This window comes from Dermacentor albipictus, chromosome 9 (genome assembly GCF_038994185.2).
Source record: "Dermacentor albipictus isolate Rhodes 1998 colony chromosome 9, USDA_Dalb.pri_finalv2, whole genome shotgun sequence".
In the NCBI taxonomy this organism is placed as follows: Eukaryota; Metazoa; Arthropoda; class Arachnida; order Ixodida; family Ixodidae; genus Dermacentor; species Dermacentor albipictus.
In genome coordinates, this window is record NC_091829.1 from 7,572,333 (window position 1) to 7,589,580 (window position 17,248).

The 17,248-nt window shown below is 44.0% G+C and overlaps 1 protein-coding gene across 2 annotated transcripts in view; it reads left to right on the plus strand.

Moving 5' to 3' along the window:
* Positions 1 to 17,248, plus strand: part of LOC135906130 (receptor-type tyrosine-protein phosphatase alpha-like) — a 396,239-nt gene that overhangs the window by 362,306 nt on the left and 16,685 nt on the right. For both annotated transcript variants that reach the window (XM_070525329.1, XM_070525330.1), the window contains exons 15-25: positions 209 to 321; positions 632 to 722; positions 818 to 894; positions 2,561 to 2,695; positions 3,145 to 3,273; positions 4,190 to 4,344; positions 5,028 to 5,163; positions 5,744 to 5,893; positions 6,024 to 6,117; positions 9,206 to 9,282; positions 12,018 to 12,149. In XM_070525329.1, the coding sequence (XP_070381430.1) occupies positions 209 to 321; positions 632 to 722; positions 818 to 894; positions 2,561 to 2,695; positions 3,145 to 3,273; positions 4,190 to 4,344; positions 5,028 to 5,163; positions 5,744 to 5,893; positions 6,024 to 6,117; positions 9,206 to 9,282; positions 12,018 to 12,149 (1,289 nt within the window). The remainder of the gene's footprint in view (positions 1 to 208; positions 322 to 631; positions 723 to 817; positions 895 to 2,560; positions 2,696 to 3,144; positions 3,274 to 4,189; positions 4,345 to 5,027; positions 5,164 to 5,743; positions 5,894 to 6,023; positions 6,118 to 9,205; positions 9,283 to 12,017; positions 12,150 to 17,248) is intronic.

The following is a 17,248-nucleotide window of genomic DNA, read 5'->3' on the forward strand; positions in this document are numbered from 1 at the left end:
CAAGTCAATTTCGGATGTACTGAAAATTTATTCTGCCATTAATTTGCACCTTCATTGCACGTTTGCAATGAAGGTGCAAACTGCAAACTGTTTGCAGTGGCATGCAAACAGTTTAATTAACTTTGTGGTACAGTCAGCCCATAGGAGTAGTGAAAACAGGATATAGGAAGCAGCTCGTAAAAAATATTGAAATGCATTATTATTTCAGGAGGCAGTTTTGTGAACTCTCCAAACTCGATCCCCATCTCGGCGGATAACTTGCCAACTGCCTTTGTGAAGCGTCACTGTGACAGCGATTTGCTCTTTCAAAGCGAATTTGAGGTTTGTGTCAACAAGCTTTTTTATGCATGCTGTGCTTCAGCTAAGACAAATGTATCAGCCGCTAATACTGGTAGCCATATCTCATGGGAGAAATACTTGTTTCTTTTGTGTGTGTGTTTGTGTGTGTTTGTGTGTGTTTGTGTGTGTTTGTGTGTGTGTGTGTGTGTGTGTGCACGTGCGTGCGTGCGTGCGCGCGCATGCAACTGATCATTCTATATTTTAATGCCTTTAGCTAATAGGTAAATCACAGCAATGTTTTATGCATTTTATGTGAGTGTAGGTGGCTGAAAAAGTGCACCTGTCTCTACAGATGTTGCCTGAGAAGTTCAGGGACAGGACAACATATGCATCCGATGCCCCAGAAAATATGCACAAGAATCGCTACCCAGACATCAAGGCTTGTGAGTGCCTGCCCGGATTGACTACATCTGAATCTGATGTGATTGTTGATCTGCATGCCATAGAGTGCTCTTTAATCTATATTGCTCTCTTGCAGTTGACCAAACAAGGGTCAAGCTGTCCACCATTGATGGCATTCCTGGCTCTGACTACATCAACGCAAATTTTGTTGAGGTAACACAGCATCATTAGATGTAGCAACTGGTCATAGAACTTTAATCTCACTGCTCTAATAATTCTTGAAGCACAAAAGTTGCAGAGCAGTACAGAGAAACAAGCATCGTTAGTTAATAATGTTTGTTGTGTTTTATGTGAACTGTTATATGACAAAACAATTCATTAATGATTGGTTTAGGTCAGTTCATAGTAGCTTGCTAATATGATTTCATTGCCATTGCAGGTTTCTGATTTTTTTTTTTTTTACTACCTAAATGATCTTTTCAAATAAAAACTTGGAGGATGCTTAAGCGTCGCATTTAAAGTGGAACACAATAGCATTAAAATGTCTCTGACTGCTTCTCACACTTCCCGGTAACTGCAGCTTATGTATCCATAATGTTTACCGTGAAATGCTGGAGGCAAACAGTATGCACGAAGGTGAGCTTTCTGGCAGAAACACGGCTTCTTGCGTGGGCCACGTTTCCGGAGCTAGTGCACAGCTGCGCCAAAAAATCGCATCATTTTCAGATTTCTGTTATTGTTTCACACATTTAATATTTAAGTCTGAGACAATGTAACATAAAAGGCATGTGCTGTGCGTGTTTTGTTTGACACCAACAGCGCATGCTGACATTTGATGATGACATGGTGACATTTAAATGTTCGTAGGGTGTCGTTCTCAAAATTTTGAGGAATGATTTTGTCAAGAATGTAAGACAAGGTATGAGCAAATTTTGTGAGAGAATGGTGTGGCAATATAACCCGCATATACTGCATGCGATATGGGAAGGCATGGCATATACATATACCTAAACATAGTATATGGCACTTTTTGCTCACAGGATGCCAATGCTGGCTGCGACGCCGACACCGAATTTTGGCCAACATGGGGCCTTTAACACTGTCACATTATGACATGAGTTATGCGAGGGAAGTGCTCATGTTTAATAGGGGGCCTCCTGAAGAAAATGAAAAGCCAAAGTACTTAAGCAAGAACAAAAGGCCTAGAACATTGTTAAAGTTGTTAAGTTAAACTACTGTGCAAATTAAAGTATGCAAAATTATGTCTGATAAAGATTCATTATGACCTTCAGTTGTAATGTCGCCAAAGACTTTAACTGTAGGCGAATGGAGGGCACAAATTTCAAGAATACGTGACAACAGAATTTTGGCTTGTTCTGAAGTGAACGTTGCTGGTGGCACTATTTGATGACACTATGAAACTTGAAGATGAAGTTCAAAGGATCTGGTGCATTGTGCAGTAATAAAGAACATGTGTATGAAATGCAAGCTCAACTAATATTTCAACTCGGCACCAGTCGAAAAAGAAGTAAAACCTTCCTTTCATAAGTGTGTTTGTTTATGTGGCTCTGTGGTAATATATTTAGGTATGGCATTATTGTCTGTTTTCTTCATATGGTTGTAACTAATAAAAAAATCAAGCCTCTTCAAATCCCCTTATTCTTCATGCTTATGACATGCACACATGTGCACCCAACACTGTAATGATGTTTTATTTGTTCTGTACACTTGCACAGTGTTCCGAACAAAATAATTTAAGCATTGCTATCAGTAATCCGTGGTATGGTGTTCATTGCTGTGTGGCTAGTAAGAGTGCATTACGATTTATTTGCTGCGACATACTTCTTGTCATCTGACATTTTCCGCTTCATTTCAACAGGGCTTCGGTGGAAAGAAGACCTTCATCTGTGCGCAAGGTCCACTGGATCGAACTGTGACAGACTTCTGGAGGATGATCTGGGAGCACCGAGTTTCAGTTATAGTGATGTTAACTGGAATTGAAGAAAATGGCAAGGTAGCCTGGCTTTTCTGAAATGTCCTTATTGTGTTAAAGATGTCCTTATTGTATTATTTCTTTATTTCATGTAGTTAATGACCTTTGCAAAGTTATGCTTATCAAAATGGCTATATCTTGCACCTAATACTAGCAGAGTACTTTGGCATCTTTTCTGTTATGAAGTTTTGCCATAACTATTATTACTATGTTGTCCAGAAATTGATGGCCATATTTTATGATAATAATCATGATCACACACTTAGGGCCATGGTGAAGTTGAGACGTTGCAACCAGGTACTGATTTGCAAAAACAGTAATTTTCAATGCTGCTGTGAGAATTTTACAGTTGCTTATGACAAGTTTTAGTTCATGTGATTTCTATAATGTGCTGTTATTCATTTGTATGTTGTCTTTACAAACAGATTTCTTCAACTTTCTCTTTTTTTTCTCTCTCTCTCCCAATACAGATAAAATCTGCCCAATACTGGTCTGATGAAGGCGTCAAAGAAATTGAAAAACAGTATACTGTTAGAGTTGTCACAGCAAAGAGATATTCGGATTATGTTGTGCGACGGTTCTTTGTTGAGCACACTCAGGTACACACCTTTCTTTAACTTTTGCTATACACTCCTTTGTTTGAGTACAGAATCTCCGTCTGCTATCCAACTTTTGTTGAAAAATGAAACAAACTAAAGCTTTAGTTTATTTCATTTCATGTGTACAGAATTATCAAAATTCTGCACACATAACATTCGGACTACAGTTTAGGCTTTTCCGGTTACATTTCAGCCAGTTTAACAAGCCTAGAAGTACAAAGCCATTTAAGATGGCCCGCATTTAGAGCTACATTTAGACAAATTAGAGCAACTAAATAGTACAGTGCAAACTTCACACTTACTGCAATGAAGTAAGTCTTTATATAGTTAAGCTTGGTCACTTGTACTCTGCACGTACAAAATATGATGATTACTCCTTTCACTGACCTTTCTGTACAGCCTCTTTATCAAAGCAATAAATTGCTTTAGCACTGAGTTTTGAGCTTTCTGTCTAAGTTGAAGAATTTCACGAGTCTGTTAAAGCAGTTCCATCAGACCCTTGTCTTGCAATGCAATTCCCACAGTGGTGAAGCACAGGCAGCAAGTGGGGACATTGTCTTATCACAAAGTAGCTCAGCATTTCAGAACATGTCATCACTTTTATATCTTCACATGTGCATGCATAGATTTCTGCTTGATGTATTTTGCACTTGAATTTGATGATCATTCATGCTCTGAACTTGCTATTGATTTAAATACTTTGGCCATATGAGAAGCACAGTGCTGCTGTCACTTTTGCCATTCAAATATAGGATACTGCAGGCCAGTCATGCAACGAGAACTCCTTCTCCTGTGATTGTGGGGATGAGGTGGCAAATCATTGGAAATCAACTAAATTAGAATAACCATTGAAGCACTGCAAACTTGAGTCCAATCTGTGTTCTAAGTGATGAGCTTCCTTTCTTATTTGAATCAGGATGGCATCACTGAGGAGCGAGAGATCCTGCAATTTCACTTCACCATGTGGAAGGACTTCCTGGCACCTGACCAACCTTCGTGGCTGCTACGATTTATCAAGCGTGTCAATGAGCATTATGTCTCTGACAGAGGGCCGCTACTTGTGCATTGCAGGTACTTTCCTTACTGAAAACATAGGCTGGAGTCAATCATGGCGTTCACCTATAGCTTAACAAAAATGACTGTCTTGCGCACAGTGGAGCTTAAGTATGAGTTGAATTTGAACTCACTCATTGGCTATGAATAGTATTTGTGAAAGACTGCTACTGCTTATCGGCATACCGTATAGACTTGAGTAAGGGCCACACTTTTTCACAATTTTGACGAGATTTGGCCCTTACATGGGACCAAACCTTTGGTCAAAATTGTGCCAGCACAGCCACCGACTACTGCACACCCCGGATGTGACACCCAGATGTGCCACTGCATCAGAGGTCAACATACAGCTAGCTCTTGCCACCTAGTAGCAGCACACAGAAGTACACAGCATGCAAAAACTCAGAAGCGCGCATGCAGCATCGCAGTACTGAACGTCATTGCTTCTCTGATAGAAATTGTTTTCTTTGGTGGAAATTTTTTTTGTCCAAATTTTGGGCTGCCAAGTTGGGGGTGCGGCCCGTATACGATAGCAGCCCTTACACGAGTCTGTACGGTACTAACCTTTCAGTTTTGATAAAACTGACCCATTTTCTATTTGAACAGATCTAGCCTGAAGCAGCATTGTTCATTTAGCTCCCCTGATGACAGCAGTTTAGTCACCTTTATTAGTCATTGCTAAGCCTTGTTTGTTTCTGCAGCGCTGGTGTAGGCAGGACAGGAACATTCGTGGCCATCGACTCACTGCTGGAGGAGCTGGAAAAGACGGAAGAAGTGGATATCTTCAGTTGTGTAGCCAGTCTTCGCAAGCAGCGCAATTTCCTTGTTCAGTCACTGGTACGCAAAACTTGTTTGACTGGCTGCATACCTTGTGGCACATTTAACTGCTGTGTCCCGCAAGCCATAATCGTCATTGCACAAATAAAACGTGAACTGCACAAATTCAGTGCAGACAAATCTGAACATGCATGCATACTCAACACATTTCAGCTGCTTTTTCTTTTTTATGATTGCACTGTGAACAGTTAGGCTCACTTGTCGTTCAGCATTTCACTTAGGTATGCAAGAACTGATTTCTATTGAAATTTCTACTGCAATGGAAGAGAATAAATTTGGTTAAAAATTTGTTTTTGCTGACATAGTTGATCTGGTGTACTTATAGCTAAAATAATCTAAGAATTGCATCAAAATATTGAATATTTGTTAAATAAGCAGATGAATATTCTTAATTGCTGGAACCAGACACCTTTGAAGAGCCTTGTGTGTGTGTGCACACAAGGTGACTAAAGTCAATGACAACAAAAAATTCGCATATCATTTAACTGATGAAGCCTGTAGAAAAACAATGGGGCAGTGATTGATGTTTGCAGCAGTGAACTGAATTCTTCATACCTGCATATTCTTTTGCCTTTTGCAGAAGCAGTATATTTTTATTTACCGTGCTCTTTTGGAGCATGCACAGTTTGGTGACACAGAAATTGAGATCCAGCACCTTAGGGACCACTACCTTCAGTTGAAAGAGAAATTGGGAAACCCGGAAAAGTCCGGAATGGTTCTGGAATTCGAGGTAAAACTACAAAGAATTTGTTTCCTCTTTAAGTCATGGTCTTTCTTGTTTGGTTGCTTGCTTGCTTGCTTGTTTACTTATGTTCAAAACCTCCTTTGATCTGACCTTTTAATAATTATTTCTGTCTCAGAAACTGGGTGATGTTATTGAAGACCCCAAGACATGCTGCGTGGGAATGATGGACATGAATGTAGCAAAGAACAGATATGACTTCATTGTACCTTGTGAGTTCAACATTGCTTAATAATTGTACACCCTAACCCCAACGTAACAAATCTTTCTATTTAAAAAACTTTCATTCACCAGAGCACTTACATTGTGTACTACATATTCATTGTGCTTGTATGTATGTGTGTGAACGTTTGGAATCTGTGGTAGCCTTTCTGACACAAACAAAAATTTGTTTGCTGCGTCTTTTACGTACCGGTTCAAAATTTTGTACCTGCACTCCACACTGTGCTTGTGTTGTACCTGCTTCTGCACCTTAGTGGTGCCTTTACATAGAATCTTGTGGCCAACACAATGGTGGTTGTGGTCTATAAAGACTGCAACACATCGAAAAATGGAAAATTTTTTTGATGTGGTTGATGTTTGCTGGTAATGGAGCTTTTGGGCAGGTTGCATGTTCCCACATACTCACGCATGCTGGCTGGAACTGATGGAAAAGCACACAGTGAGCATGTATCTGCAGATTGATCAACTTAGTAGCTTCATAAGATGGCTGGCTGAATTCCACAGTGTCTATTGCCTATTGTGCCATGCTCTTTTTGGTTTAGCATTGCAGCAGAGAGATTTCATCTGTATGCTGAATATACTTGACGTATACTTTCAGATGCAACAGAAATGCCTGTTTCACTATCACAGTCGAACCCGGATATATTGAACCCAGATATTTTGAATTGTTGGTTATATCAAACATGCAGATTATCCCCTTGAAAATCCTGTGTAAATGTATGGGAAAGTTGTGCCGTATATTGAACTCTAATTTTGCAGGTCATTCTATATATCCTCACCGTGCACAGGAAGGTGCGCTTTCCCCAAAGGTGCAGGCATCTCCTGCGCCCATCTGCAGTCGTTCGGGGTGCGACACCTGAAACGTTTGCGAGGCGCATGCATGGGGGAAACCGGCTTGATGGCGGCTGGTCTAGAGCAGCACCACATCTTCGAAAGTGCGCGTTCCCCAAAGCCCCTCGCATCTCCCGCGGTCGTACGGCGCGCGACGCCACGTGACGTTTGCAAGTCACGTGCATGAAAGAATGATGTAACCGGCTTGGCGACAGCTGGTCTAGAGCAGCACCACGTCGTGGAAAGTGCGCTTTCCCCAAAGCCCCTCGCATCTCCCGCGGTCGTTCGGCGCGCGACGCCAAGTAATGTTTGCAAGTCACGTACGTGCGTGAAAGAATGATATAACCGGCTTGGCGACGGCTGGTCTAGAGCAGCACCACGTCTTGGAAAGTGCGCTTTCCCCAAAGCCCCTCACATCTCCCGCGGTCGTTTGGTGCACGACGCCAAGTGACGTTTGCAAGTCACGTGCGTGAAAGGACGATGTAACCGGCTTGGCGACGGCTGGTCTAGAGTAAAGCCCCTTAAACTTCGTAAAGTAGCGACACTCTCCTCCTCGTTTCTCCTCTCTTTCTGCTCCCTCCTCGACCGTGGCGCCGCCTACACTGCTCGAACGTAGCGACGGCGCCAACATGCGCTCCTCGCCACTCCATAGGCGCTTCTTGAGCAAAAATGGCGCTGATGCACAGCGCGAGGACCCACGTAATGTTATTAGGCCAATAGCGACGCGACGTCAACCTCGGCCAGAGTGCGCGAGGAGGACGCGGCATTCTTCAAAGCGAGGCACTACTTTACGAAGTTTAAGGGGTTTTACTCTAGAGCAGCGCCGCGCCCTGGAAAATGCGCTTTCCCCAAAGGTGCAGGCATCTCCCGCGTCCATCTGCAGTCGTTTGGCATGTGACACAGTGTGATGTTCACGAGCCGCGTGCACGAAGGAAACCGGCTTGGCGACGGCTGGTCTAGAGCATCGCCACGCCCTGGGAGGTGCGCCTTCCCCAAAGGCCCTCGCATCTCCTGCGATCGTTCGATGTGCAAAGCACTTCACATTTGTAAGTGACGTGCGTGAAAGAACGAGGTAACCGGCTTGGTGACGGCTGGCCTAGAGAAGCTTCATGCCCTGGAATGTGCGCTTTCCCCAAAGGCACAGGCATCTCCCGCACCCATCTGCAGTCGTTTGGCTTGCGATGCCGCATGACGTTTGCGAGCTGTGTGCGCAGAGTAAACTGGCTAGGCGACGGCTGGTCTAGATCAGCGCTGTGCTCTGGAAGGTGCGCTTTCCCCAAAGGCTAGGCATCTCCCGCGCCCATCTGCGATCGCTCGTCGCGTGACGACCCGTGACGTTTGCGAGCCGCATGCGTGAGAGAACGAAGAAACCGGCTTGGGGCAGCTGGTCTAGAGGAGTGCCACGCTCTGGAAAATGCACTTTCCCCAAAGCCCCGCGATCCTTTGGCACACGGCACCCTGTAATGTTTGCAAGCCATGTGCGTGAAGGAACGAGAAAACCGGTTTGGCAACGGTCGCTCTGTTTTGTCGCGACTATTTGTCGCGACCGTGAGCGCTGTATCAAGCCGATTTCTTTATATTGAATTATCGATATATCAAACTATTTCACGATCTCCTTCAAGTTCGATATATCCGTGTTCGACTGTATCATTGATTGTCGCACACATCAAGACACATATTACCCCACAATATGTAATTCGGAAGCTACAATAGCACTGTGCCAAAGCATAACTTATGGTTCTCCAGCTGAAACTCACATTAGCTAGCCATCTGATTATTGATTATGCTCAATAATAACATGCTAGACATTCTGGAAGCAGACAAATTTATTGCACCACTAAAACCTGACGACTGTGACAGGGATAAATCTTTGCAGAGCAAAATTTTCTGCTACAAGTACAATTTCATTAAATTGATGGTTGCATGTGTTTGTGCATCCCTTGACAAAGGGATGAACATGGAATAATATTCAGCGTGAATTTCCCAGGGCATAGTACCAAGTGCATTGTTGTGGTCATCAATGCATGTGTTGTAATCTGTACTCAGAAAGCAAAGTGTACTGATAGAAGAAAAAAGGCTGCCAGCTTAGACTGACATCAGCAGATGTGTTTTTCACACAAGGTGCACATTTGAGTCATTGTTTACTTGTCACTTCAATGTTGTCACTTCAGTGTCACCAACATTGAGTTCTTGTCAAACCTCTATCACGGTATAGCGTAAATACAAAATCATGTTTTTCTTCTCTAGATGATTGCAACAGAGTAATTTTACCCGTGTCACCTTCACGAGACCACTCATCCTACATCAATGCCTCATTCGTCCAGGTAAACATTACATGTCTTGCTTTTGCTCTGATTATCTTTTATTCACTGCCATTGTGTTTAGCACATAACATGGTATATATAACATGTTGTTAAAAAGAAAAGTGCATGGTCATTGCACTCTACCGGTGCTGACATATGGGGCTCTGCTTGCACTGCTCAGAGGGGTACCGCTCGGCTGTGAAGGAGAGATAGGGTGAGATAGCAAATAATTATTCATCAAAGAAATAAAAAGGCACTGAGCACCTTTTGCCAAGTGTAACAGTAGCACTGTGCACTTACTAAAAAAATTAACAAAAAATAATGATAACTTCTAGGCGGTGTGCCCTTACTTAATGACTTAGGGTGTTTTAGAATGTGGAGTTCAAATTAAATATAAATTAGGAGGTGTCTCCCCTGAGAGATACGTAATATGCTTTGCAGATAGACCCGTGTAGCGCTCATGACTACTGCAGAAATACTTCCCCACTAGGGCCGACTGCGCTAGCGCATAGTGCAAGACTAGCATAAATTTGTGCCTTAGTTTTCTTACAAAAGCTCCCTAAAATACCACACATTCTACTGAGACAGTATTCTTCTTCGCCTAGTTTCGCTTCTGCTGCAAAGGAATGCTGAGACAATAAATAAAAACTTCCGTGGATGCAAATGGTCAAATGATCTAATTACAAGTGGCTGCTTGCAAACACACCTCTCAAAGCGCGCACGGCGGCCCGAAGGAGTGACTGCCGAAGTAGAGCCACATCATGTTCCATATACAGTCCAATTGCGATAAGAACCTATCATGCCCCACGCACTTTGTGCTATAGGTGCAAGTGAAAGTGCGCAAGGGTGAGACAAGAAGTATGGTAGCTTCAGGAGTGCAACTTTTCCGCGTGAGCAAAGTGCAAAAGGGGGAGTGGCATGAGTGAGCACGTGGGGCGGGGCGGTGCAAGTTGGTGCCCCTCTAGATTTTTGGTGCGCGTCTCGGCTCTGGCTGCACATGGCTTTAAGCGCGGCTGAGCGCATACACAGTCTACTGCATGTGCAAAGAGTGGGCGTGCCGAGATGGCGTGGCATCACGGAAACTGTCTTCCCACGCATTTAGTATTGGAGGTTGCGTAATCTCGAGTTGCGGTTACCCATTGGAGAGAGAGGCAGACGAAGCATTCGCTCCCCGCTGCCGGCGCTTTCCATGATAGCATCATGTCAGTGCTGGTGACGCTATCAGCCGTAGGGGCGGAGTGCGCACGAAAGCATGGGTGGCTTTGCTGAATTCGTACTGCTGATGTGAATATATAGTCAGCGTGGCATGAAACCATCATTGGTTGCCGACTCCTAAATTAATCAAAATGAATTGTTTTCTCATTCAAATTTGCTTTTTTTGTTTGCCTGATAATTCGGAAAATTTTGCGGCCCCTTTCCTTCTAAAAAAACAAATCGATCGGCAACTGTACTCTGATGTATTCACTTACTTTTAGTTTACTTGTGAATTGACAATCAACAGCTTTGTATATACAATTACTGTTGCACTGTTTTATTCCTGCTGTGCTAGGATTTCTTTTATATTTTTTTATCGAACCTTCAACTAGCCTTCGGCTACAGGTCCGACAAGTGGTTGTTAGTTGTGTATAATAATCTGGAAAAAAAAAATAAACATCTTTCTTTCTTTCTCACTTACTTACACAAAAGGTCGAATTTCAATACAACTAATTTTCTATATAAGTGAGCGAATTGCCGATTTCACCTACTTCGTTATATCAAGGTTTAACTGTATGTACCCAAGCAGCTACGTGTGCAATGTGCTCCACATATGGCTATGCATACACTCTGTGCATACACATATCGCTACAGGTATTCCTACATGCTTACAGTTTGCATTTTTTTTTTTGTTCTATGGGCACGTTTATTTTTATGATGTTAATCTGGACATTCATGTGATGAACACTATTTGCTCTGTTTATTTTTTGATATGTGTTCTTTCTTGATATGTGTTCTTTCTTTCTTTCTTGAGTCATAATAAAAAAAAGATATTGCACTCTCATTTTTCTTAAGAACTTCAGTTTGGCCTAGTTGCCTGTTAATGCAACATAAAAACGTAAATATGCACTTTCAATGCGTTGTCATGCTGAATTGGGAGTTGTGTGGTGCACTCGTTACTTTGAACCTTTTAAAAAAATAAAAATAAGAAGTAATTAGTTACAGAAAAAAAAAGATTTTGCTTCGTTGCTTGATATGAAAGGGCAAGGTTGAGGATTGTTGCGGCAGTCCACTGCCTCGGGTGCTGCTCACCCTTGTGACACCACTGGATTCTTCATTGGATGTAACGAAGTAAATGTAGAAGTGTTTCTAACCGATATGAAGGACAGGGAAGAAATGTGGCCATGGTGCCTTGCCCAGGCATAGATGACCAGCAGTAGCTGGTGGACCAGGCCAGGGTGGGAGCACACAGATTACTGGAATGAGGATGCTGCCCACCTGAAGGCAAAGAGAGATCTCCCTCTCTCTACCGCTCTCTCTCTCTTGCTAATTTAAAAATAACTGTTGATTTCTCTCTCACTCTAGCAAACATTAACACCTAATAAATATATGCTTATAATGAATATTGAATATAATGGAGTTATGTTCATGCTGGATGCAAGTTCGTTATAACTAGTTTCGACTGTAGTAGCAAGTCTGTCAGGAAAAGACTGTGTTAGACTTGGGTTAAGTCATTCTTTGACGTCTGGATGGATTATGATGTGGCTTTTGCACTTTCACAGGGTTACGACAGGTCACTGTCTTTCATCATCACCCAAGACCCTCTAGACTGTTCTGTTGTGGAGTTTTGGCGCATGATCAAGGAACAGTGTATTTCTACCATTGTTATGCTCTCAGAACTTGGTGAGGGGCAGGTGAGTGGCTGTTTACTCAGTATTTCCTAAATTGTATTCTCACAACTTCTTGCAGGACCATAACATGAGCGAGAGCATCTGTTCAGTGCATGCGTTTCAATAGCACTCACATTTCAAAATTGTATGCTCTGTGGTATTGTCAGCGCCCAGATCAGGTGCTGTCCTTTATCTTCTAGCCAAATAATTGATCAGTTTTGTTTTTTTCTTGTGCTTGAATATTTTCAATAAAATTCCATGGTTTTCATTATCAGCATATTTATGTTGTTGCAAAATAACAGATGCTTAAGAGACATAGTGTAATGTGTCATCACTAGATGGGATTCAACAATCATGCTCACTAACATCATTTTTTACCTGGGCGGCACCCCACACATGTGGTACCGAACCCACGAAGACGCATTAACAAGCTGTAACATCTTCAAAGAACTTTGCAAACTGTTCGGCGACCCCTTCAGGTGCACAGTCGCAGCAAAAGAGGCCCTTGCGACACGTGCTCAGAGCCCCACAGAGCCCTACGTCTCATACATACAAGAGGTCCGGGCTCTTTGCTGCAAGGTTGACGAGAACATGTCTGAAATAGACAAAGTGGCGCACATATTAAAGGGTATCACAGGGGACACCTTCAAATTGCTGGTTTTTGACAATGTTTCTACTATTGATGCCATCGTCAGAGAATGTTGTTGCTTCGAACAAGCTAAGAGCCGACGTATTAACCCCCACAAATTGCGCCTGCCAAATACCACTGCTATGTCGACTTGTGAGGACCATCCCCGCCAGTGAATCCCATGTGACAATGTGACTCGTGTCATTCACCGCTAGTTCAAGGCTGCCTCTTCGGCATCCTACTCCATGATGCCCACTGATTCATCATGAGCCATCCAGGCAAATTCTTGCACAACGAAAATTTGAAAACATGGGTCTCGACTCCATGCACTCGTCAACCTACGCACCCAATGTGCAGCACTTTCCTGGCAGCTCTCCTCATCACCAACAATCCTTTCTCACCCCATCCTGCAACCCGTCTGAATGGCGCACCTCTGACAACAAGCCCATCTGCTTCTTCTGCTGCTGCATTAATTGGCCACATCACTCATCCCTGCTGTAAACGATAGCCAACTCTGTTTCTGACACACAACAGTGCATACTTTCATAACTCTGCACTTACTGCTTCAAATGATTCTCGCAAGGATCGTACTGCCGCTGATGCTCCTGCTCCAAATTTTCGCTACAACTGATCGCCATCCCCCCAACGTCGTCAGTCTCCTTCGCTGCAGCCTTGTCGCTTTTCGTCACTGTCCATTCCCCCCCACACCCAGCCGGAAAACTAGGAACTGCATCTTCCGGAGGTGAAGCTGCGATGTCGACCTTGCCCTCAAATCCTCTGCTTACTTTGCCGACGAAGCAGAACATTCTTGAAGTCGATGTTGAAGGCACTGCTGTCATTGCAATGATCGACACAAGTGCTCACCTCTCCATTATGAGTGCTGCCTTCTGGCAACAAATTAGGAAGCTTCTGCACCAACATGTGTCATCTGCGTTGCAGATGGCGGTACTGTTCCTGTCATCGGATATGTGTACCGCGCACATAAGCATCGCTGGGCGCTGCACTGCTGTATTTTTTACCGTGATTGCCGATTGCCCGCACGACCTAATTCTCAGCCTTGATTTTCTCTTGCCACATTCGGCTCTTATTGACTGCTCCGCCAGCACCCTTCGCCTAAAACAGCCTATTCTTTCGGATACTTGTGATGCAACCCTCGGCCGCTTAAGCCCCACTTGCTTCATGTGACTGCCGCCCTAATCATTATCATATATCGAACTGTCTTCTTCCCCGCCCATTCCCGATGGAGAGTATCTCATCACTCCACTGACCAGCATTCTATTGCAGTATATTGTCACTGTACCTTACACAGTTCTGACTATCATGGCCTAGCAGACTTGCATCCCTGTCATAAACTTTGGTTTAACCAAGCAAGTCGTGCCTTAAGGAATTCGCCTCGCCCAACTTGAGTCTTTGGAGGAACATCACGTGGTGGCTTTCTCACCCGATAGTTTGCCTGAGCCTGCCAGTTCTCAAAAGTCAGCCTCTTGTGCTGATCTCAAGATCCAAAAAATGATTGCGAGATGCCTTTTCTTATTTTATTGCACAAGCCAGGGACCTCTAGTGTGCTTTGTTTTCCTACAGGGATGTTTTCAACTTTGGCAATCGCTGCTTAGGCCAGATGCTTGCTGTGAAACATCGTATTAATACGTACAGGAAATGCTGCTTCTATTCACCATAGGCCATATTGAGCATCTTTATCGGAACGCCAGGTAATTCAAACTGAGGTTAACAAGATGCTCAATAAAAACGTCAGTGAGCCTACTTCGAGTCCAGCACCAGTAGTGTTGGTTAAGAAGAAGGACGGGACATCACACTTCTGTGCGGATTACAGCCATCTCAACAAAGTGACTAAGAAAGATGTGAACCTGCTGCCACGAACCAACGATGCCTTTGACTGTCTCTATGGTGCCAGCTACTTCTCTATTGATCTTTGGTCTCTGGATACTGGCAGGTTCATGTCGACAGTATGAACTGATGAAAGACTACATTTATAACACACAATGGTCTTTTCCAGTTAAAGTTAGGCATATTAGATTATGTAATGTGCCGGGCACTTTTGAGTGTATGATGGACTCCTTGCTTCAGAATTTCAAATGATCCACATGCCTGTGCTACGTCAACAACGTTATTTCTTTTCACCAACAGTTGACACTCATGTTAAACATCTCTCAATCATACATGATGTTTTTGATAAGGCCAGGCTGCAACTCAACTAATCGAAATGTCGTTTCGGCGGTTGCCAAATTATGGTTTTGGGCCATCTTGTCAATGCTTCTGAAGTGCAAACTGACCCAAAGAAAATTCATGCTGTCCGAGACTTTCCGGTTCCGAAATAAGCCACACAGGTTCGCAGTATTTTTGGGCTGTGGTCTTACTTCCGCCACTTTGTCCAAAATTTTGCCACTATTGCTCGGCCTCTCACTGACCTTTTGGAGAAAGGTGTACCCTTCTCATGGGTACCTCCACAATCTGCCGCCTTGCCTCGCCTCATCACGCACTTGACATCACCACTGATCCTCACCCAATTCGACCTTAATGCCCTAACAGAATTGCATATGGATACCGATGGTCATGGTGTAGGCGCTGTCCTAGCCCAGCATCGGCGTGGCCACAATCACGTTATTGCTCATGCCAGCAGCCTCCTCTCGCCATCACTGCACAACTATTCTGTTATGGAACGAGAGTGCCTTGCTGTTGTCTGGGCGGTTGCCAAGTTTTTTCCTTACCTTTACGGCCCTCCCTTTCCGTAGTAATCAATCATCATGTTCTCTGCCGGCTTTCCTCCCTCAAGGTCGGGCTGGCTTGGTTGTCGGGCTTTGAGGCTCTTGGAGCCTCTAAGCCTACGAGTCCATGATCGTCTATACTGTGATTTACAAACCCAGATGCCTGCACCAAGAAGGGGATAGTTTGCTGTGTTACCCTGTCGTCGGCTCTGATGTCCCTGACATAGAAAATGCCACTTGTGTTTTTTCTGTGTCGCAGCTCCTCCATATCGCCAATGAGCAATGTCATGATGCCTCACTCAAAACACTTGTCTATCATTTTCAATCCGCACCCAACGACCCTTCGTCATGCCTCTTCATTCTCTAGGATGCTACTTTGTCCCGTCATAATATTCATCCCAAAGACCCTGATCTCCTCCTTGTCATCCCAAAGCACCTTGTTTCGACCAGTCTAAAAGAACTCATGACACATCCACGGCTAGACAACTTGGCGTGTCTCGAACTTACGATAGAGTACGCCATCGCTTCTTTCGGCCCGGTCTTGCACATTCTGTGCCATCTTATGTTGCAGCTTGTGGGCCATGTCAACATCACTACAAGCCATCCCTGCTTCCCACTAGGTAGCTGCAGCCACTTGAAATCCCAGTAGAGCCATTTGGTCATGTTGGTTTGGATCTCCTGGGCACTTTTCCAGCATCTACATCTGGGAACAAGTGGGTTACTGTTGCTGTCGACTACGCGACCAGATATGCGGTCGCATAGTCAACAGCGACAGCAGCTGATGTGGCAGATTTCCTGCTACACGACATCATTTTGATGCATAGAGCTCCACATCAAGTGCTCACAGACTGATGTCGTACCTTCTTGTCGAAGCTTATTGATGACATCATGCGCATCTGCTTTATCCAGCATCAGCTTACCACCTCCTACCATCCACAAAACAACGGCCTGACTGAGCGATTGACCCTTACAGGTATGCTGGCAAAATATGTTTCAGCCGATCACCACAATTGGGACCTCGCTGTACCTTACATTACCTTCGCCTATAATTATTCTCGCCTTGACAATGCTGGCTCTTCCCCATTCTACCTCTTGTATAGCTGTGAACCCATGCTACTGTTAGGCACCTTGCTACCATCAAGAAGCCCGTGATGCCATTGTTCGCGCTGACCATGCTCAACATTGTGCGCGTGCTCTCCTATCAATGTCGCAAGAGAAGAACCAGAGGCATCACTACGACCTCTGCCACGGTGAAGTGCACTTTCGGCAAGGCGCCCTAGTGCTGCTTTTGTCGTCTTACCCTAGAGTAAGCCTTTGCAAAGAACTCCTGTCTTGTTACAAAGGCCCATGTTACGTAGCTCACCAAGTCACTTAAGTCACCTACGAAATTGTTCCAGCCAGTCTCGCAAAATCCTTCAATCCAATCACCAGTGATATCATCCACGTCGCCAGGCCCTACAACTCTCTGCTTGCCACAGATACCTAATGGCACCGGGACAGCACTTTTTCAGCCGGGAGTTGTGTTGTGATACAACAGACGCTTAAGACACATGGCGCAAAGGAAGATGAAGATGGGCATGTTTGCATGGCACAAGCTGGTTTTCATCTTGGTCTCTGGCTGTGCTGCTCTTGTAAATACATAGTACTAATTAGTTCCTTTGCTTGTCTCTCTCTGCACGTAACAACATCCGCTGCAGGAGAAAGACCTTTACCAGATATCTCCAGTTAATTTTGTTCTGCTTCAACCAACTGTATCCTGTGCCTACAAATTG